A 23,762-nucleotide genomic window follows, 5' to 3' on the forward strand; every position below is an offset into this window, starting at 1 on the left:
TGCAAATTTAGTAGAACTCATCAGCAAGAGAGACTCTTTCAGTCACTGGAAATCAGTGTCAATCTGAAGTAAATACTTTGCATTCCCTACGGAATTATTCTATAAAAAGCAAAGCAGTTTAAGTCTACTCTCTGAAAAATTCAATAGTGTTAAACTGGTGTGTGTATAATTCAGAATTTTAAACAGTTCTTAAATGCATGAAGATTTGCTGAGAAAGTGTCTTTCATAACCTCTGGAGAGTAGACAGAACAAGAGTTCTGTTTCTTCTTAATACAAACATCTTCACAAGCCTTCTCCCAACCACAGGCAGATAAACAACAGCTAAAATGCACAACTGTTTGCCATCAAAAGTACTATAGCTTAAAAGGTAGACATGAAGAATACTTCTATGAGGAAAACACTTTATTTTTGCAGGAGAACCATTTTAATTTGAGAGCAAACACTGAGATTAAAAAAATCCTGTTCTCTAACACCAAACCCAGTAAATCACAGATTCCCACAAGCTTCTCTCCAATGCCCAACCAAAGCACCTCTGTGTGCTGCTCCACAGTATTTCGAGCTACTACCAAACTACTACTACCTACTCTCAAGCTACTGCCATTGCAAAATCCTCTGGCCATTGGGCAAAGTTCAGAGAGCTCAACCAGTCAAAGATTCACATTACAAAAAAGTGATTAGCTTTTTAAATTAGGTTGTTTCTCTGACATCAAGAGAGCCAATGCCACAACTTAATTGACCACAGCAATTCCGAGTCGTTCATCCTAAACCACTATAGAAAAATCAGCCAAAAACCCTACAGATCCTATCAGAGCTTTTCCTCAGTACATTGTTAATCCTTTCTTGCAGTTACTTTAATGTGAAGTCCAAATGAAGCCTTTCGTAGGACACTGATAGGCTTCGTTTCCTCTACTGCGTGTCTGTTCTCAGGAAAACCGTAAGAATGTTCTTGTCTTTGAACTCTCCACCACTCCATCAGAACTGGTTGAAAGAGGCCTCTGTTATCACACAAGCCTTTCTTTCATAGAAAGCCAGGCTGAAAAATAAAGATATATAGCTGTCATGATTTACTACTACTTCTCATCCCGCTCCTTTCAATTTGATAGGATAAGCCTGAAACTGAGCAAAAGAACATAACTTCCATTACAGTTCAGCAACAGGACACAATGTTTTCAACTATCACTAATGGATTATAACTCAAGTAAAATTATTTGCAATGCTTGAAAAAGCTACTATTACTAAATGCAAAGGAAGAATTAAAAAGAAATACAACTTACTGAAAGAAGCTTCCACGCAATTGGACGAACCTGTTTGGGAATGCCAGACCAACTCAATTTTCGCAATTCATCTATTAAAAGAGAAATGTTTCATGAGAACCAAGGAATCTATTAATTAATATACACAGATATATTCAAATTAGCACAAAGGTTGTAACAACAATGATCATGTCTTCTTAGAAAATCCAATGAAATCAGAAATATAGGACAATCCTAATGACAATAAAATACTGGATAATTGCTATCCACAGGGATACCTCTGATAATTGGTACTGAGTGTGATAAGGTAACTTTCTGGAGTATTTTTCAGCATTAATTTTTAGTGTACGTGCCTTACATTGTCTCACTTGGCAACTTACTATATAAATGTATTATTCTCCCACTGTTTTTTGAGATACATATGAAGGGTACACACAGGTAAAGCAGTTGTAATACATTAGAGTATACACAAAATACAAGGAGCAGCAGCATATGCTTTCAAAAATATTAAAAGGTTCACAGTACTTCTGTACACTATGCATGGATGAAGGAAGCATGCAAGCATGCTCATACACGTAACCCCAAGAAACGTGGTGGTATCACAATAAATTTCTCACTTATTCTTCATCTCAAGGAGTTGAGAGACACTGGAAGAATACAGGATGACCAAAGGATCAGTAATATTAGAAAAATATGACACTACTAGAGTTCATTGTGAACCAAAGTCTCAAAGAAACAACGAAAGCAGAACTTGGGCAGACTATAAACACATTATGAGACAAACTGAACAGTAAGCCACAGGCTGGCACAATAAATATACTTCATCATGAGTATGTTGTCACTGCAAATACAAGGAATCAACGGGAAAAAGTCTCCAGCTGTGATGATCAAGCACAAGACGCCCAACAGGGACCCCCTGACAGCACCTGGTCAAATAATTTTACCTTTTTTCCCATTATTTGATCTTCTTTTTCCACTACGCTTCTACTTCCTTTTCTCTGTCCCAATTTAACAAACCATTCCAATTACTTCTTGCCTTGATGGTCCCAGCTTTGCTACAGCTATACTCAACTTTGCTATTTCTGAAATGATTACCTTCGCACCGTTGGTCTTGTAACACTGCACTTTCCAAAGTGGCTCCCATGGCCACTCTCCACACAACGGCACTGTTCGGGCATTTCTCACACAATTCCCCCTTCACTACTCGTGGAATCCCATAAGGTGCTATCTACAACTTCTGACAGCTTCTCACGCTGTGGTTTGTTATGTACAGCAATTTCTCACATCATTTCTAGTAGTTCTGCACACCCCAGGGAGTTTGCTCGGCCTCCGAGCAGCTTTGGTATTTGCTTCCAGTCCCACCATATCTGCAACAAGCTTCAATTCCAGCCATGATTTGATGTCAAGTAAATCCCCATGATACCAAGCACTAAATCATAAGTAACAGTATCATTGGTTATATTCTTTCTTCTAAGAGCCAAAAAGGCAGGAATCGAACAGAAGTAGTAAAGGCAAAGTAAACATATAATATAAACAAAAGTAGAAAAATGGTATTTTGTATAGTTTATGAACAAAAACAACAAAAAAAGAGGGAATGTCTGCTGTAACTAAACACATCTACAAATTATTTATGTATTTCTACTCTATCCTAGAACATAATAGTTAGCTCCAGTTGGTTTAATAACAATGAAGGCCCCAAGTCTTCAAGAGCAAGTGATCTCCAACTGTGCATCATCCTGCTCCACTCCTCCTTGTGCAGTATTTATGAACAAGTGTGCTTTACTGGATCTGATCTATTTGTGTCACTGGTAGTCTGGTTGAAAGGAAACTGATCTTATGCATTAGTTTATTATTTTCTTACACAATCATTTGGGTAAAGTTTCAAGTTTTGGCTACCGTTACACACAACCATACCATTTACAAACTATGTAATTAGTATATTAGAAAATAAGTTGCAACTCAAAAACTACTTTTATTATTTTCTATTAACATCATTTGTTCATTCTCAACTCTACACCCCACCAAACTCACTCTAACCTTTCTGAGGTTTTTTTTCTCCTCCCTTAACGAAATAGCAATCTATGCACAAACATGGGTACCAAGCTTTAAAAGCAAGCCACGTAAAGAGAAGGGGAAAAAAAAAAAGCATGAAACAAGAAAACATGCAAATCTACTGTCACAATCAGAAATGTGGAGCATGTGATTAAATCAGTAACAAATCATCTAGTACAAAAATTCTACTTACTCCTAAGTAACTCATTTAAGGTCAAAGACAAGAACTACACAGACAAATTGGAATACAGCTTATTCCAGTAAAGCTTTCTATCCTGTGGTGCTGCTGAGATTTCCTTCTATGCTCATAACCAAGCAAAGACAGTTTTGACAATGACAATTTAAATTATGGCACCATTGCAAATGAAACCTCTGCTTTGCATTTAAGCTAAATATAAACAACTGCTTGTAGGACTTGCTGAGCTAAGGATTCATTCTTTGAAATTTAAAGAGAATGGAGAAATAATGTTGTATTTCTGCAAGTTTCAAGAGAAATGAATTTACCCTTCTGATGCTATTCCGCAATGAACATACATTTCCTTTAGTTAGGGACAGCTTGGGCTGTCACATAATTTCAAACAATAACACACATATCCCTATGGGACTGGGTTTCAAAGGACCCTTGTATCTGGAAGGAAATCTCAGCACTGCATGTGAAAATAAAAACCAACGACAAAACATCTATTACAACATAGCACTTACTTGAAACAGATCCTCTAATTATCCATAGCACAGGATTTGGGAGCGAATATGTCCCTACATTCTTCTATGCTAAACACAAATATTTATATTCCTCTGTCAGTGCCTTATCCTCTCTGAGTGCTCTTTTAATATCTAGATTGTCTGCTGGGCCTACAGAATCTTTGGTAATGTTCCTTCTCCCAAAATATTCGACAAAAAGCATTTAAAGCTTAGTTTTATATGTTTTCAAAGTTGTTTCTCAAACTCTCTTTTAGAAATGCTTCCACGCATTTGGCCTGACAGGGTTTATATTTTGCTCTACTCTCCTTATTTCACATAGAACTTTGCCTATAGAACCTCCTACTGTATTTGATAACCTCCTCTGCTCTGTTGTCATGTCATCCAGGATTGGTCTGAACTTTCTCAAGGCTTTTGTTTCTGGTTTTGCTTTCGTTAAGTGGTACAGTAATTGCTTTCAGGACAGAAACTGTTAGACAGGTATGTGATTGCACATTTGAAAATTAAGAATCTAGAATTAAGTAAATTCTATCACAAACCATTAGCCCTGGGTATGTGATAATTCTGCTTCTTCACACTGACTGATGCCCTAAATCACAGACCTCAGTGATCCTTCCAGTATCTCAGACTATTCTAAAAAATCACACAAAATTCTGGTTCTAACTTTTCACTACAGTGAGCTCAACTAGCATTTTGCCAGTGACAAAAAGCACACAGTAAAATTGAAAGAGGTTATGCAAGAATCCTTATCAGGTGCAGTAGCAAACCTCAAAAGCACAGTCTGACCCTTGCATGTGACTGTTGTTAAAGCATCACTTCATGTTATGCTTTCCTCTGATGGTTCATCACCAAAACAAGAGGAAAGAAAACAAGGAACCCTGTCCTTTCCAACAACAATTACAAAAGCAGGGCAAAAGTCATGCCTAGAAGACTTAGACTAACATTGCTATAGTAAAAAATAAAAATTATTCTGGTGATAAGAGAGAGAAGAAAATATTAAAGCATATACACAGAGCACCATTTTAGATATACCCAAAAGACTGTCAGTGAAGCTAAATTCTAATAATGCTGTTAAAATACATTATCACACATACATTTTATTTGACATAGATAGCTAACTTTTATAGAAAGTGTATCTATTACTGTTTTTAAAGTGGGCTTTATTCTTAGAAGTGACCTACCAGGTGACTTCATAAAAATCAAATGATAACCCAAAATTGAAATACTTGCGTTCCAGTTCTCAGGTTACAGATAAGACATAGTCTTAAACAAAAAAAGAGCTGGGATTAAATCATTCTGACATTTTTATCTCATAATTAAAATACTAAATTCATAGAATAGTTTAGGTTGGAAGGGACCTTTAAAGGCCATCTAGCTCAGCAACCCTGCAATTAGCAGGGACATATTCAACTAGAACAGGTTGCCCAGAGCTCCTGACCTTGAATGCTTCCAGAGATGGGACATTCACAACTTCTCTGGGCAACCTGTTTCACCACCCTCGCTGTAAAAAATTTCTTTCTTATATCTAATCTCAATCTACCCTCTTTCAGTTTAAATCATCACCCCTTGTCATATCAAAACAGACTGCAAAAAATTCTGTCCCCATCTTTATTATAAGCTCCCCTGAAAGGCCACAATGTCTCACCAGTGCCTTCTCTTCTCCAGGCTGAACAACTCAGGCTCTCTCAGTCTGTCTTCATAAGAGAGCTGCTCTAGCTCACTGATCATCTTCATGGCCCTCTGGACTCACTCCAACAGGTCCACATGTCTCTTTTTTGAGGACTCCAGAGCTGGATGCAGTACTTCAGGTGGGGTCTCACTAAAGTGGAGTAGACAGGGAAAAGGGGAGAATCACCTCCCTCAACCTGCTGGCCATGCCGCCTTTGATGCAGCCCAGGGCACATTTGGTTCTCTTATCTGGTCAGCCTCTCATCCACCAGTACCTGCTCCCTGCCCTTCTCCCTGGTTTACTGCCCAAATCCCTTCATCCCCCAGTCTGTATTGATATTGAGGGTTGCGCCAACCAAGGTGCAGGACCATTCACTTGCCTTTGTTGAACCTGATAACATTCCCATGATCCCACTCCTCCAACTTGGACAAGTCCCTCTGTATGGCATCCCATCCCTTAGGAGTGTCAACCACACCACTCAGCTCGGTGTCATCTGCAAATCTGCTGAGGGTGCACCTGATCCCATGGAATATGTCACTGATGAAGACATTGAATAGCACCGGTCTCAGTGCAGACCTAAGACTCATCACTGATCTCTATCTGGACATTGAGCCATTGACTACTACTTTCTGGGTGTGATCATTCAACCAGGAGTCCACCTCTCTCCAATTTATAGAAGGATTTTGTGGGGCACCATGTCAAAGGCTTTAGAGAAGTTCAAATACATGACATCTGCAGCCTTCTGTTGTCTACTGATGTAATCACTCCATTGCAGAAAGCCACAAGATTGCTCAGGAAGGACTTGCCGTGGGTGCACCCATGCTAGCTGTTCCAAATCACCTCACTGTCCTGCACATGCCTTCACAGAGCTTCTAGGAGGGTCTGTTCCATGATCTGCCCAGGTACAGGGGTGAGGCTGACAGATTGGTAGTTCCCAGGGTCCTCCTTTCTACTCTTTTTAAAAATTGGTGCAACGTTTCCCTTTTTCCAGTCACCAGGGTCTGCCATGACTTTTTAAATATCATTGGAGAGTGGTTTGGCAATGACATCAGCTAATTCCCTCAGGACTAGAATATACCTCATCAGGTCCCATAGACTTATGTATGTTCAGCTTCCCCAGGTGGACACAACACAAGCCTAGGCAATAGCACAGGCTTGAGGAAGAATGGCTGGAAAGCTGCCTTGCTGACAGCCAGTTGAACATGAGCCAGCAGTGTGCCCAGGCAGCCAAGAAGGTCAATGGCATCCTGGTTTGTATCAGCAATAGTGTGGCCAGCAGCACCAGGGAAGTGACTGTCCCTCTGTACTCGGCACTGGTGAGGCTGCACCTCAAATCCCATGTTTAGTTCTGGGCCCCTCACAACAAGAAAGTCGTTGAGGTGTTGGAGCAGGTCCAGAGAAGGCAACAGAGTTGGTTAAGGGTCTGGAGCACAAGCCTTATGAGGAACAGCTTGAGGGAGCTAGGGGTATTGAGCCTGGAGAAAAGGAGGGTTGGGGGGGGTAGGAGGCGGGGACCTTATCGCTCTCTATAACTACCTGACAGGAGGTTGTAGCCAGGTGGGCATCAGTCTCTTCTCCCAAGTAATAGGGCAAGAGGAAAAGGCCTCGAGTTGTACCACGGAAAGTTTAGATTGGATATGAGGAGAATTTTCTTCACCAAAAGGGTTGTCAAGCACTGGGACATGCTGTCCAGGGAAGCGGTTGAATCATCATCCTTGGACGTATTTAAAAGAAATGCAGATGTCACGCTTGGGGACATGGTTTAATGGTGCAGTTGAACTCAATGATCTTAAAGATCTTTTTCAACTTATATGATTCTATGATTTTCTTACAGTATGAGGCACTTTGCTCCCCCAGTCCCTGTCTTGCAGTCCATCCACTCAGGAAGCGTGGGAAGAGAGGTTGCCAGTGAAGACCGAGTCAGAAATTCTGTTAATTACCTCAGCCTCCTCTTCATCTGGCAAGACTGGTTTGCCAGTTTTGTTCATAAGGGGGGGTTTGCTTTCTTTGACTTTTCTTTTCTGAGTGACATACCTGTAGGAGCCCTTCTTTGCACTTCTTGCCAAGTCCAGCTCCAGCCAAGCTTTGGCCTTCCTGACCTCAACCTTACACAACAAGGCAGTATTCCTATACTCTTCCCAGGATACTTGTCCCTGCTTCCACCGTTTGTCTAAGTTCTAGCCTGTAAGCTGCAACAATATCAAAATGTTTTTTATCCAATTTTCTTTAGCTTTTCTTTTAAACACCTCATTTTTCCCTTTTCCGCCCATGTTTCCTACTGAATATTTAACTTTCCCACCAAGAAGTGCTAAGTACATGCACATTTTACAGTACCTTGCAATAGAAAATCCATTTGAGGCTGAATTTTCTCCACATAACACATGATAAAAACTTTTTTAAGTTTCACATTGAGCCAATACATAGCACACAGCATGCTCAAGGGAACAAACAGAAATTAATTTGTTTAGAGCACAAGAGCTACAAAAACATATGAAATGCCTGACAGAAATCAGGAGTTTAAGAGCAAGTAAGTCCACAAAGATGTCACACAAAGAAAAAACTATTTGAATACACCTCTAAAAACCTTCTGTCCAAGAAACAGAAGTAAATGAGACACTTGATACAAGATTGTTAGAAAACAGGTATAATATTCTGCTGTTATAAAACAGCCTTAACATGATAAGAATCAGGACAAGATGTAAGCTCACACAACATCCAATGCTCAATCCTTCCGGGCAACCAAGAAAGTTGTTGCCTGAGTGTCAGGCCTTAAAAGCTGCCACCAACCCCATGTGGCTCCTACTGTCAGAGAAGTTCAAAACCTGGAACCCATCTCAGAGTTTCAAAGAGACTGAAGAGTTCTCACCTACATCCACAGATGTCAGATCTTCACAAAGAGGAGGCAGAGAGAGAGAAGCAGACTGGAAAACCAAGCACTACTTTTCTAACTTCTGTCAGTTTTCTACATGGGGAATCTGTTCTCTTCAACCTGTCCACCAGCAAGTTTTCATTTCCTTCCTCATCTGAAAATTTTTTGCCTTCCTCCCCTTAATATGTGTCATTATTCTCATGGATTCACAAAATTAAAGGATGAATGGTAGCTAATGGAAAGAGATGCCAAAAATAACTTGTTTATTTGAGAGTTCTGTTTGGGGCTATTTATTTGTTTGGTTTGTTGTTTGCGTTTTTTTTAATACTCACGGCATCTATACTCACAATGTCATGGACACATCCTTTTTTCCCCAAATTAGACCTTGGCTATTAGACTGTTCGATTTTGTTTTTAATAAAAGCAAGTAGGAAAGAATGAAACTAGAGGAAAATAAGAAACAAATCTAAAGGTACCACATTTCTGCTCTGTAGGGTACAGATAGACTCCAACCACACAGTAAGTTTATCAACTTCTATTGCATAGAATGCAGTAGCATGGAAGTACAGATGAGAAAGTTTCACACTTGGAAACTGCTGTCTTGTAAAAACGCACTTGACTAGGTATGTCTACCTCACAGTTTGCAATGCTTTAAACTGAGGTGTCAGAAAAAATTCATCCTCAACCAAGACATTAAGAATAGCAAGGAAATGTGCTTGTACTTATATTTGAAACTTGACCTCTATTGATTACCTAATTAATCATTAAACTATTTGTCAGTGGCTGAAGTATTACATTCTCCCTAGTCAAAGCATAATTTCAATTTATTGTTATTAGAGTAATTCCTTCCCTTGTAGATTTCCCAAGGCATTAGACATCCTAGTTATGAGCTGGAGAACATGCTCCCAAGCACAGGATTTCTACAAAAAAGTTTTAATAACACCTACAAATCATACACACACTTTCAATCAAAATAGCACTGCAAAAATATCTTCACTTCACTACAACTAATATTTTCTTAAAATTCCAGAAAAATTATTTTGAAAATGGGCAGTTGTAAAACACTCTAATTACAGACATGACCACTTGTTAAAAATGTGAGCACAGAACAAATTGAAATTAGGCAGATCCAAAAACAGTATTTGTAAAATCCTGTCTATAAACTCTGTCCCAGACTGAAAGGATACTTTCTGAAGAAACAGTTTGAACCTCAATTGTTACTCTGTCTTTCAGTTGTCTTATTATTTGATATAATTCTGTGACCAATGAGTATGAAAATCTGTACAAATCCCCCTAGATTTTAGACAAAAAGTAACTCAATTTGCTAGCGCTACCAACTATCACTTTTGCTTGGGAGACAGTAGTTACTTTTCACAGAAACATTGTTTGGTTACGATATCTTATTATGAAGGCATAATGTGGTAGGAAATTGCTTAAAATTGATACAATTAATTTAATTTTGGAAAAATTTCTTTTATCTAGTTTACTACAATACATTTAGATATACGTTTCCTCTCTGAAGAAAAAAAAGTTTAAAGAAATTATTCTAACAGAAATCTTAGGGCGGTATCATTTTACTGCAGTAGATTTAAAGATTCCTCATATTTCATAAATATTTCATGGGGCATTTTACAAAGAAAACATTAATTTACCAGCCTTTTAACCCCACGAGCAATTACTAGAGCTATTAACCAGTACGCCTAAAATACATTAGGGCAAACAACCAAGTCTATAAGTATTTTTCTTGGAACTACAAGCTTATAATTCTCTCCATTACAAACAAATAAAAAATATGTCAAGAAACATTAGAGGAGTTCAAAATTTCTCTGTATGTATTATTCATTTCTGATACAGCTGTTATTTCATTGAGATCACTGTAAATGGCTACATGAAGTGATGGCCTGCATGAACAACTCCACGACAGATGTGATAAACTAGATTTACATGTTTTATGTTCCTATAACATAAATTCCCTGGATATTTTAACTATATAAAGCTGGAAAGTTCTTTCAAGAGCACAGATGCACAGAACTGCAGCTCCCCCAACAGCATGTTATAATACAGGCAGCACATATAGAAAATAGCTTTAATAGAGGGCTTGTTATTACTATGGCAACCACAGCAACTGGTTTTCAAAATGAATAATAGCTCTGTTAGGCACTTCATTAATTTTTTTTTTTTTTTAAATCAAACACTGCCTTTAATCTTCTCAATGGAACAAAGCGTTACACTGAATGCATGCAGAAACAGGAAATAAAGTCCAATCCACTGCTGTAAAAAGAGGGGAAGATCCTTTTCAGAACCTTTGGTAGAAAAGAACAGAAAAGTACATCTTGTCCGTTATTTCACATCAAAACTCAGAGAAGCATAAATAGATGAGGTTGGTGTTAGAAGGTAAAGAAAAGCAAGTGAACATAAGATTAGAAACACTAAGGGAAAAAGGAAGATTAATAAAACTGCTAAGAAAGACCTACAACAAGTGAAGCCAACGATGGAAATGATGGTAAGTAATGGAGAATAACTATGCTAGCAGAGTGTTAAGTGGCATTATAGTTTTTCACAGTTCTCCCAAAACATTCAATGTCTGTGCATCATCAACTGTAATGCCATTCAAACAGTCTCTAACAAACTTTCCAAGTAAAACTAAGGGAAAAGCTTTTAAACCCTATTCTGAATGTTTTTTAAAAAATTGTAGCTCTTACTGTTTTAATTATGAGTCATTACTCCAGTGGTTGCACTGGGAATATCATTTCAGTTCAGCTATACCTTAGGTTCTATTATATCAAATTCCTGTAAAAGGCAAGCCCATAACCTCTAATCCATACAAGTTTCTGTCAGTTAACTGCAAACATGCAAACATCTCCAGAGCAGTTGTCCATTATGGTTGAAATACAGTCATCATGACTTGAAAAGATAGATAGAACTAACGTCACACCACATGAAGCAGCAGCAGGACACACATTCACTTTATACTATATATCAACAAACTGAAAGAAGAATAAGCACTAACATGATCAACTACAAGTGGTTCCAGGCTGCAAGGGGCAATAAAGTTCTAAATTATACAGGTGAACCAGGAGTATAGAGATAAATCACTATGTAGCTCAGTGCAGATAAATTAATGAAGTTGGGAACAAAATTAAGTGCAATTCAATTAATGCATTTCGTAAAGTTATTGAAATTTTTCACCAGCATCAGTTTGGCAAGCAATTTTAAAGGACATAACAGATTGTTGTTACAGAACACTGTATTTATGAGCCCTAAATTAAAGGTAATTACTTTGTTAAATCAGGTTTAATATAAAACTAGAATGGATGTGAGCACAAATAGGAAAATCCTACTTTTCAAGTTGCTGCAACAATACAGATGACCACTCTGATGAGAAGTTTTCTTTCTGAATTTAATTTCTGGAGAACCATCCTAAAATTCTTTTATTATAGTACACACAGGAAACTAGTTATTGTTATGAGATAATCTGAGATAATACCATTTTTAATTCCTGTAAAACTATGTCATTATTTTCTGCCATCAGATTAATCAAGAATTTGGCTATTCTTTATATGTTCTGTAAGACTTCACAGCAATCTACTAATTGTATAGCAAAGAACTAGGAGAGCACAAGACTCAGCAGCTACTGGTACTCTATGAAATCTCTTTTTTGAGATTTCGTTACAATGAGGAAAAGAAATTGATGAGGTTTAAAAAATGCAATGAAAAGCGCTGTTAAATGTGAACATAGGACACAACAATATCAATAAATTTAAGATGGGAACGCCTTATCATTTCCATGGATGCTTTTAGAGGGTCTTCTATTATTTTTATCAAAGTAGTATGCTAAAACTTCCATATGTTATTTTGTTCAACTTGGAGTATGTCATAACTAAGTAGAAAGAAAAGTGACCTTAACAAGCAAAACAGCTTTACAACTTAAGAAATTAGTTGGTTTGACTCTAAAAAAAAGTGATATACGTGTTTTATGTTGCATAACAGTAGCATTACAACATTGTGAAGCTTTATTAAATCAGAAAAACACAGTACACCAAGCTCACTGTTGGTTGTTGCTTGTTTCTGACATCCAATTACATACTCATTAGACATACAGTGTAAAAAAATCAGAAAATTAGTTGATTTTAAGATAAAGAAGGAATTAAGGAAGTGTTTTAATAGGCTAATTTTTAAATTGATATTAAAACACCCATCATACAACTGCTATGCTGAGGCTGCAACTATGTGATAACTTGTTTGTTTTTGTCATCTGATTTTATAAACATAATCTGCTTACACTGTTTACACACTTAAACAGCTCCCCAAAATATTGTGCAAGACTACTTAAAAGCACAAGTTTAACAAATTTAATAGAATTGAACTTTAATTGGAAACCTGACAGACACAGAAATACTGTTCCTCTAATATGTACAAAGTGTCTGTTGAAGGAAAGAAATTTCTTCCCAGAGACAGTCTCCCTATGCTGCTTTGTTACAGTTCCATCCCCTCCTCTTAAAGCAACCAACTGTTCGCAAAAGATTCTGCAATCTCACCTTCACTCAGTGACAGAAGCTCCACTGCAAGGAAGGACAAGGTGTGAAATTAAGCAAGTCTGTATCTTGACTGCAAGTCAAGCATAAGCACGGGCTGGTTGCACAAAACCAGCTGCAAATTGTTCCTTCTGAATAACCTGGCACGCAGTACCAGGAGTGGGAGGCTACACAGACACACAGACCCTGCAGTCCACTCTGCAGCTGTCTACTAAAACCAGCAATAGTACCAACAGTCCTATCCTGCTTCCTGAATTTGCATTCAGTACACCTCAGTGTGAGCTAATTGACAGGGGTCAGTCCTCAAGTCCCTCACCAACCAAAACTGCTTGTTACAACAGGCTCCTTCCACCAGCCCACATTTCTTGCAGTAACATTATTCTACTTTTTTAGCAATTTTCATTCTGTAACTTTAACTTTATGAGACTATCTCCCCATGCTTTGCATTATACTACTACTTGAAGGTAAATTGTTAGGGCCATTGAATACCTCTCTCTTGCAGCACAAAACATATACCTAGAAGTAACATTTCTATAGGAATAGGGTTTTTTTCATACAGCTAACTGCCCTTGAGATCTAATTCACATTATTCTGTCCCCATTTATAACATAGGTAATAACACAGCAATAGTCAAATAAGAAGTGCCAAATGGAAGTAAGGCATGTTATTTGCATGTATTTATCATACAAACAACAAAAATGCCTGCAGGACACAGAAGTGTCTTGGGAGGTCTTAAAGAAAGACTCAGAACAATTACTAGGACAATTATAAATCATAAGCATGAGTTGATTAGTTCAGCTCTACAAAATATTAAAAATTAATTAAGGGCACTTTTGAGCCATGGAAATAGGCTCTTTATTCATAAATAAGAGTAAAATAACCTAAAAATTAATTATTTTATATTCTGAGAGTTTTGGGGTGTTTTTTCCAATTCCTTTCCTAGTTCATGTTCTCAGATAATGCCTCGCTCTAATAACCATTTGTGTATGTAACCACCTGCTGGATAAAACTGTACATTGAAACTTTGAGAATGACTCTGTCATTATGTATTTATGTAATATTTACCAGTAGATTCATATCCCAATTACAGTCTATACCTGGTATATTATTTGATGGGGTTGATAGAACCTACCTATTTCTACAAGTTCACAACATCCAATCTGTGGACCAAACCCAACTTCAAAATCTGTTGGTGGCTAAAATAATCTTCACTTTCAAATTTATACACATAGTCCACGTTTTGAGAGTTTTCTTGTGAAAGAACACATTCTTTCACAACCTTTAGTTGACATACAAGACTAACATTGTATTTTACACTGTCTTCATAGGATAATGATTATTCAAATGTGACCGAACAGATTTCAAGGTCATTTATATTACTTTGTGTTCATAGTTAAAGCTGATTTCTTACATTATAATGAGCGAAAAATCTCGAGTTGAAAATGTGCATGACATGGTCACAGTTCCACAGATTATTTTATATTGCTCTGAAAGGACTTGTAACATAATCTATTCCAACAATATGCAAAACTATATCAAGGAAACAAAGGTAAAAGAAATATTTTACTTCTCTTACTTCTAAGCAAAACAAATACTAATACTTGCAGAAATGAACAGAAACATTTGCAAAAATTTCTCCAAGTCTTACTAATTCAATTCATCATGACAAACAAAACCCAACTCTCTGCGGATCTAACACAACACAGACCCACAAACACCACAGCATCACACACACACAAACAGAATAAGCCAGTTGCAACAGAATGGCTATCTGACCCCACATTATTCAGTACCAATTTTAGCCTGGAGCCTGTTGCCTAGTTCTACCTTAGTCCATTTTCAGTATTGCTCTGAAGAAAAACAGGAAAAAAAAAAAACAAACGCTCCAACAAGAAATGAAAAAAACACCACATATAATGCACAACAGTTTCCCAGTCTACTGTTGTCATTATAAATCAAGAATTCTTCTTAAATACAGTCTTCATTGTAGCACAGAGCTAAACTAAGCATCTTCCAAAAATGCACACATTTAAAATGCATATACATATTTGCATGTATACATGCATAGACACTTTCCCTAATATATACCAATAATGTTGTCCAAGCACTACTATCATATATGATCTACTCCTAATAGCTTCATATTCAAGAGTTTGCATGCCATCAATAAAATTTATTTCTTTCACTAAGAAAAATCATATATATATGCAGGCTACTGGATATATTCCAGATACAAAAGTAAAATTATTTGCATCAAAAAAGTCAAAACCTGGTTTCAAATTCTACTCACACAACTTCAAATTCTGTACTGATTACTTTGCACAGCAAAAGAAAGAACAAGCTTCCTAAAAACAGACCTAGAAAAGGTATTATTTAATGATTTGTACAGGAAATAATACTGAGAGCTTACTAAATATTTTTCACATTTTAATATCAAGCAAACGTACTCAAATTTCATATCCTATATTTCAGTGTGAGATTTATAAAGTTCAATAGGGAAGAAAAACACAGTTTGTTTAAATAACACCGACTAAGCTCGCCATCGGCAGGGTGATTGCACTATACTAAGAGTGGAAATTTTCTTGCAAAATTATTTTACTTTAATCCATAAATCTGATTTACCAGGAAAGCATTCCCAACTAATTAGACAGCACAAGCAAAATGGATAGTTTTAAACTAAACTCTGTCTTCTGACTTTGTAACCTTATGTAACAAAGATTTTTACCATTACAACATTCTTAAAAACTATGAGTTTTCATCTCAGTCACAGTCACATAACTCATAACATCTGTTAGATCAAAGGGAGAAAAAGTGATATTTGATTATCATTTTTGAGTTTATGAAAAATATGTAATGCTTTAACACTTCACTTTATTCACAGTTGCATTTCATAAGAATGTCCTATAACCCACTGAAGTGTTAACCCACTGAAGTCTCGTCCAGTTCAGATTATTTCCACAGTTGTACTTTGCTGGCATCAATCTCACAATAAGACACAGCACAAAAAGAAAAAAAAAGGCCACAACTTGGACTGTATCACACTGGAGAAGTACCAGGACAACTACTGAGCAGGAGACATCAATTCAAGACCTGCAAACATGCAATTTCTACTTCCTTCTGCAGTAGATATCCTGCAGATATCTTCCAGAATGGTCTACCTCAAAGACATTTTCTGTATTAATTATTTTGCCATAAACTTCTCCTTCTAATCACAAAGTTCTCCAAACACAGTGCACTAATTCTACTTACTCCAGATTTTCACTTGGGATACAAAGCCATTTGATTCTGTGATACCCTCTCAGCACTTGTATTGACTATTCTGCAGCTAAAATCCAGTGCACAAAGGGAACAGTCAAGTTATCTGACAATACATTTGTTTTCACATTAGCATGTTGTCAGCACTCACAGATGAGACACAGAACTACTGTATCAGCCTGTGAACATGAAGAATGCTCACTGAGTAGACAAGCAGCAATACTTACACGCCTCATCGTCTCTCACATTTCTATTTATTTCTAAGCATGAAGATCACTCTTTTACTCCATGCTGTTCCATTATCAGGCATTAACAATACACATAGCTAATTATACTTTGGGTTTTTTTCTCCAGAGATTAGTCTAGTAGGAAGAAATAATTTGAGAAAGAACAAGAAGCCATCAAACATCCTACATATTAGAAGGATGTACACAAATCACTTATTAAAGTGTGAATACTAGAAGTTTTCAATTTTATTCTGTCTTTCTTTTGTCAGATCAATTCTAAATGTTGAAAGGATTAGATCCTAACCAAACTGTCAGGCAGACAACACATCAAACAGGAAAATTCTATAGCTTAAGATGTATTAATTACATTAATTAATTTAGATGTATTTCTTAGCTCCTATAAGAAACACTCACCAAGATCTGTATTGGGGCCAGCAAGTAGCTGCTTAAATTTGTCTAATCGGGATGCTTCTCTTTCAGTTAATGCAGGAGTAACTGAGGTGTTGTAGTCTCCCATTCCACTCACCAAGGGAGGTGTGGACGTTTGTGGAAGTGACTGTGATCTCTGCATGGAAGAATTTTCACTTGCATTATCTGAGGGGAAAAAGAAGCAGCTAGCAGTTAGCCTCAGCTAGTAAGAAAGCTACTAATCACTAGAATTCTGTTTTTGAAAAATGCAAAATCAAGTACAGCATAAGTTTGGACTTCGAATTACTTTGATATAGCAGAAGCAGCATTCCTCTTCCAAGCAGTATTCCACAGTTAAAACACATCAATGAGAGATCATACTAACATCAAGGTTAATGGGTTTCTAAAATCTCTGTGTTACCGAAAGCTGCTCATATTCCCCTTGCCATTCTTTAAAAAAACAAATTGAGAAAAAAAACAAACTGAGAAATCACTGCAATTGGTTACTTTAAAGCTTATACGTAAACCACGGACCAGATCACAAGAGTGAATTTCCCAGTCCACATGCATGATTTTCTCCAATTTTTTAATATATTTTATACGATACTACTTTAATAAGAATTTTTCACATTAGCATTACTATTAATTGCATACATCTTGGTGCATCCAACCAATAAAATACATTCAGTAGTGGAAGTTCCTTCTAAAGCTGAAGAGTTATTAAGGCTGAAAACAAAGGAAGTTTAATTATTCTTGCCTCACACATGTACTTCTCACACACATACATTAAGTTTTAGTATGGCATGCAGTCAAATCAATGTTAATAAACAGTATTCTCCTGTGGTATTAAGAAAATGTTGGGAAGTGGCTATTGTTTTACAGGGCAAATATTATAGTTCTCTTCATTTAACTTTCAACATCTTTTTCACTTTTTAATATACCTGATGCACTCGCTGTATGACCTTCACTGACTGATTTAACAAGCCTATTATCACCACATGCAACTGAAGTCAGCTGTGCAAATTCCTCTTGTTTTTCTTCCTGTAGATGTTCTTCCTGAAATTTATGCTGTTCTTGTAGCTTGCTGTGATTCTGAATTACTTTGTGAGCTGTTTCCATGACCACTTCTGTATTTAAGTTTTCAGCAGCTATTGCTAACAGTTCATCATCATCATCCCCAAGATCCCAGGCATCACTTGTGTTACTCTCAAATTCTTGGAAGGTGCTGACTTTCTTCAGTTTCACTGGAGTTGTAGGAGGCTTTGAACCTGGTTTTACCAAGCTGTTCAAAACCAAATAAACAATATTTAGAAAATTAGTAATGAAGTTATGGATAGGACTAAAAAGCAAAATACATACTTGATACTATATAGGTAGAAAATATTTATCTCCCTCCACTCATGTTACTGCTACATCCATCCATGATAACACACAGTTGAAGAAGTCTGAGAACAAGGGCTGTAAAAACTGACTCTTCTTCACTTTGAATAGAAGCTGAACAAATCTTTCCCTCCCTTGTGCTAAGAAAACAACAACAAAAAAAAAGACCAACCCTCAAGTCAAATAAAAGGATTACTACTAGAATAGCTTACAAAAGAGACAGGACACATTGCACTGCTCTTGCTTCATAAATTTCTGTAGAGGTTTTATCCCTTTCAATGCAACTGCTGTATAACAGCACAGGAGCCATAATCAAGTCATGGTCTACTCCTAAGTCATCATAAGCAGTCATGCAATACAACCACTGTCATAAACAAATCAAGCCTCACCTTAAACTTATTAAATCTATCATTCCTCCCCATTCAGGCATGCCAGCGTGGATTTGTTTCAGAACTTTGCTCTTCCCACAGGCAAAATATCTCCTCTACTTACTAGTCTAAGCGGACCCTGATCAGCTCCTAATCTTTTGTCCCTCTATCAACGTGCAGTGTGAGATATGAACCAATATCACCCCCTCGCCTGGCACTTGTTCTCACTGAAAATAATGCAGAGCAATCACATCTCCATTCAGAATTCAGTGAATAAGGTATAAAATTCAGAGGGTTTCTTAGTCTGCTCTCAAAAAATAAAAAAGTTACTGCCAGTAGCTTAACTGTGCTTTCACAGAATGGGTCAGGTTGGAAGGGACCACAGTGGGTCATCTTGGTCCAACCTCCCTGCTCAAGCAGGGTCATCCTGAACACATGGCATGGAACTGTGGCAGTACCGTTCTTGAGTATATTTCTGACCATCCCTGTCTTCCCACCTGAGTTAGTTTATCATTTTTTCTGGTACGATAAGGCAGGCAGAATTGCAACTCAGAAAAAGCTCTCATGGAGTCCTCACACAACATCAGTAGAGTTTCTGTTACGTGTTACAGGGAATATCTTCCCTAACAGGTGCTGTAACACTTACTCTTTCACCCAACTTGTCATCACTGTCTAAAACAGCAAGGTCTTTCTCCAATCCTGCCATTTCAAGCAATAAGCTTCTAGTTTTTGTTACTCTTTATGAGTCTGTATTTTGAATGAATTAATCCCATTTCTTTTACTTCAGCCCTCAAAATCACACATTTCAACTGCCTTCAACTTTGTATTATCTGAAAATTAACCAGAATTTTTACTTCTTGTACCATTTTAAAACAGCTCTTAAAAAAAAGTCTAGTGGAAGCACAAGGTTTTTCCAAACCAATATTTGTCCTTATAACACTTTTTTTTGTCCTTACCATAATTTCCCATGTATAGGGCATTTCAAATAAATACTAAAAGTTGGCAATCTGCATTAGTTAAGAGCTGAAGAGCTGATTTGTTGCTCTCAATGTGGTAAGCATCAGGAAGTCACAAAAGAGAAGTCAGAACAGGGAAGTCAAGATTATGACTAAAACTGAAAAAGTAAGATTAACAACAAACTTAATAGCCAACAGGGAAAAAAAAAAAAAGAGATGACAAAATAACTGGAAATCCAAAATACCTGGAATATTTAAATAATAGATTAACTTACGTTCCATGCAATAATGGATCAAAAGGTGGATGCTGAGCTCCATACACATGTTGAATACTAAAGGAAAAGAAAGAAAGTTATCACAAAAGTAATAGATATTTGGAGGGTTTCTGTGTATTAAATAGTAAATAATAAACAGAACCAAAATATTCCAACAGTTTTCTGTTTCAAAGAATTCCACATATCACCAAAAATAGTGAGGCTGAAATTGATGTGCATACTAAAATGTTACTTAACAAAAATCACAGATTTGCCAAATAGGAGCTCTTTGTGAGAGCTACACTAACTCAGTCTGTCTTATTTTTCTGAGCAGGAATTAAAACAAGAAATAAGTTAACTCTGCAATAAGAATCTACATTGCTTTAAAATTCTCTTCTCTGATTCATCATTTCTTCATTTGTCTCTTGCAAAAAAAAGTTAATTCTCAAAGAAATATCTGTAAAGATTTAATCTGCTGTGTACCCTTGTCACCCAAAATCCAAACAGACAATTTTTAACCACTACTAAAAGGATGACAAATTCAAAGAAAAATGCAAACGGTGCCATGTTAGAGAATAAAAGCCATAGAGGTATTAAAAAATGCTTTGAAACAAATAGGCTTCCAAAGATAGGTTTATTCACTACAGTGTCTAACATTATAAAACAGCATGTTACCGTGTGAAAAACAAAACTCCCTACAAACTAAAAGTTCATTATCTCCCAGTTATCAGCTATAAAATCATCTTTAAGTAAAATACTCCACAGAAAACACATCAAGATTTACATGTGGCTTCATAATAGCAATTATTACTACAAAACTCCGATTGTAAGAGAAGCAAATCATATGCAACATTAGCATCTACCTAAACCTGTACCAAAAACCACATAAAAGACAAACATGGCCTCTTGACAAATAAAGAACAATCTCCAGACCAGAAATATAAATAAGTCCAAACTTAGTAAACCTGAGATAGAACCAAGCCAAAAAAACTGTAGTCATAACAAATTTTAAGAAAGGCTTTGACTCACAGGAAAAGGGCAGCATTAACACTAGTGAAATTAGCCCTAGTAGTGACTGAGACTGGTGGTTTATAAAAACTCTGATGATTTTTATGTGATTCCATGGAAAAAAAAAGTCAGTCCACCACCAGCCTTTCCACATAACCGTATTCCATACTCTACACAGTCAAGACTCTGTGCTTCTTGCTCTAACTTCACATGAGGCTCAAGTGTCACTGTCCATTTCCACAAAAAATCTGCCTTTTCCTTACACTGCTCTATCAATACCCACAATGGAAATCTAAACAAATATAAAGCAACAACAATCCTCTCCATGCCATTAAAAAAAATAAAAATCAAAAGCACATTCTCCCCAGTGTCCTTGTTGTGCCACACGCCTACAGTTGCCTGCAAATTAACTGCAACTATTCATAAACCTCTATTCATAGAGTCAAAAATGTTTTACCCTCAAGGGACTCAGCAAAGTTACAAAGTAAAAGGTTTAGAGGAACAGCAACGTTAGACTGAAAAAGGTATTTTATAACTAGAGAAACAAAGTCACTTCCAGTCAGGGCTTATGGGTCACTGAAACCATAGAAAGGTAAATGATGAGCAGGACAGTGTTGTTGAATTCAAGTAAACGGTACGAAGTGCAGAGAACCACAAATACACTCCATTCTCACAAAAAGAACATGAAAAACTGAGAACAGTTTAGGGATAAGAGCAGAGAATGTTATCGCTAAACTATCATCTGAACATGTATTCCCAGCCTGATATAATGGTCAAGAGAGTTCAGAAGGCTTTAGGGATGCATGCTCTGGAAAACTTTGAATGAGAGAATGTGTCTTTTAGTTCTTTGCAAGGACACAACGACTGGTCTGCTGCTCACACTTCAGGAAGAAAGCCGAGAAACTGATGATATCTGGAAATATCTAGCAGAAACTAAAAGTTGTCTCTACGCCCAGAAAATCCAGTTTCCTGTAAAGCATTTAAAAAACATCAAAACTTGTATCAAGTTTCAAAATATCCTGACTTGTACCGCTGCCGAAAGCCAAACACATTCTCCCACTCAAAATCTCCCGGTGAACCAACCCCCGGAATCACGCTGACTCTTTTAACCACGATGTCAGGCTAGGAGCCCACATTCAGATAATTAGTTAACAATTTCTGATGTAAGTTATAACTAACCCTTACTGAGACCACCAGCATCTCCCCCGGGCCCCCGGGGGTGCCCGCGCCGGGAGGCTCCGGGCGAGGAGCTCACAAGGCACCCGGTTCGAGCAGGGACCGACCGCGCACGTTTCGTGCAGGGGACACACACTGCGGGGTCCCGCTGAGCCGGGCAGCAAGAACGCAGTGTTGTGGAGGCAGCGATGCCGGACTGCCGAGGCCGGGCAGCGCCGCCCCCCGCGGCCCGGCACCGCCGTCCTGGGCCCCGACCTTCCCGCGGCGCCGCTTACCTGCCCGGCACCTTCGCGCCGCTCCGCTTCCAGAACTGTTTCCTGCCCCCGTCGCTCGCCATGGTGGCGTCACCTCATCCCCGTCCGCACCCGCGGCCCCGACCCGGCCCCGCTGCCTCAGGCTTCACTCCCCGCCATGGCCTTCCACGGGAGCGGCACTGAGCGCCGCCATCTTGGCACGCGAAAACAACGCTGCTCCTCATTCGCCCCCCGGAGCGGTCGGGACGTTTAATCCAATCAGAAGTGAGATTGCTGCCGGGTGGGCCCGGCCGGGCCAATCGCAGCGAAGGAGCGGGGGGCGGGCGGTGGCGGCCCCGGCCCGGCCCCAGTCCCCGGCTCGGCCGTTCCCCCACCCGGTTTCCGTGGTTCCAAAGCGTTCCCACGAGTCAAGTGTTACTTCGTGGCATTCTGAGTATGAATCTTTTTGGACTTTAATCCTTTTCGATTGAACCATACAGACTAATTCTTCAGCGTACTCCTTAGAAAGAAATGCAAAACTCGCTACGTCCGTAGAAGGAAACTTTAATGGAAGAGGACATCAGTTTATAACAAAATCCATCATATTTTTTTTCCACTTTACCTTTTACAATTATTTCCAATTATTGAGCCAGTTACTGGGTGATGGCTTTAACCTTTCTCTGTTTTAAAGTTCTCCAATCATTGTACCCACTTCATTTATGGCTTTGGGATGATATGAGGCTCAGAGGGTTTATTTGTCTGTAGATTTCTCAGCAATTCTGATCCAAGGATACATCACTTGCGCCAACAAAATAGGTATGGGTTAATGTTGTTCTTTGGAGTATGGCTCCTGAGAAAAGAGTGCTGAGTTACAGGGGTTTTCTGTTCTCTGTGGGATTTACTTTTGGGATTTTTACTTCTAAGAACTGAAAAAAATAAAATGTCTCATAGACCTTTCTAGATCACAGTCCACAGGCGAAAGCTGTAATTTCAATGATACTTATAGATAAATATGCTAGTTAGGAGGAGGTCTGTTGCCAGTATGGTCAAATAATGTATTGAGCTACAGAGAGGTTTCTGGACATCTTTCTTTTTTCCTTTTCTCCCTTTTTTTAACTTTTTTTTTCCTTTTCCCCCTCCTTTGTTTTCTTTTTTCTTGACCATTTTTCAGAATCAAATAACTGTGCACAACTGGTAAATATTATTGAAGATGCTCAGGAATTTTCTCTATGTTCTAAAATGTACAAATGTAGCCATGCTCTTGGCTGATCAGAAGTAGGAGTATTGTAGCTTGCACTAGAAATGTTTTGAACAAAGTAGACACTGAGATGTTTGTTTAGTGTCATAGCTGGTGGGCTGTGTGGACAGGTACCAATTTGCTTTTCAGCTCTGTTCTGGAAAGCTTCTGCTGGTACAGCTGT

General features: G+C 37.9%; 1 protein-coding gene across 2 annotated transcripts in view; it reads right to left on the minus strand.

Moving 5' to 3' along the window:
• Positions 1-22,581, minus strand: part of TBC1D22A (TBC1 domain family member 22A) — a 159,356-nt gene extending 136,775 nt beyond the window's left edge. For both annotated transcript variants that reach the window (XM_027639754.1, XM_027639755.1), the window contains exons 1-5: positions 22,384-22,581; positions 19,946-20,002; positions 17,908-18,248; positions 16,973-17,152; positions 1,275-1,345 (exon numbers count right to left, since the gene is read on the minus strand). In XM_027639754.1, coding sequence (XP_027495555.1) covers positions 1,275-1,345; positions 16,973-17,152; positions 17,908-18,248; positions 19,946-20,002; positions 22,384-22,445 — 711 coding nt within the window. In that variant the 5' untranslated portion in view covers positions 22,446-22,581. The remainder of the gene's footprint in view (positions 1-1,274; positions 1,346-16,972; positions 17,153-17,907; positions 18,249-19,945; positions 20,003-22,383) is intronic.
• Between the last annotated feature and the right edge of the window lie 1,181 nt (positions 22,582-23,762).

Source organism: Corapipo altera, unplaced genomic scaffold (genome assembly GCF_003945725.1).
Source record: "Corapipo altera isolate COAL_440 unplaced genomic scaffold, ASM394572v1 1b, whole genome shotgun sequence".
Lineage (NCBI taxonomy): Eukaryota > Metazoa > Chordata > Aves > Passeriformes > Pipridae > Corapipo > Corapipo altera.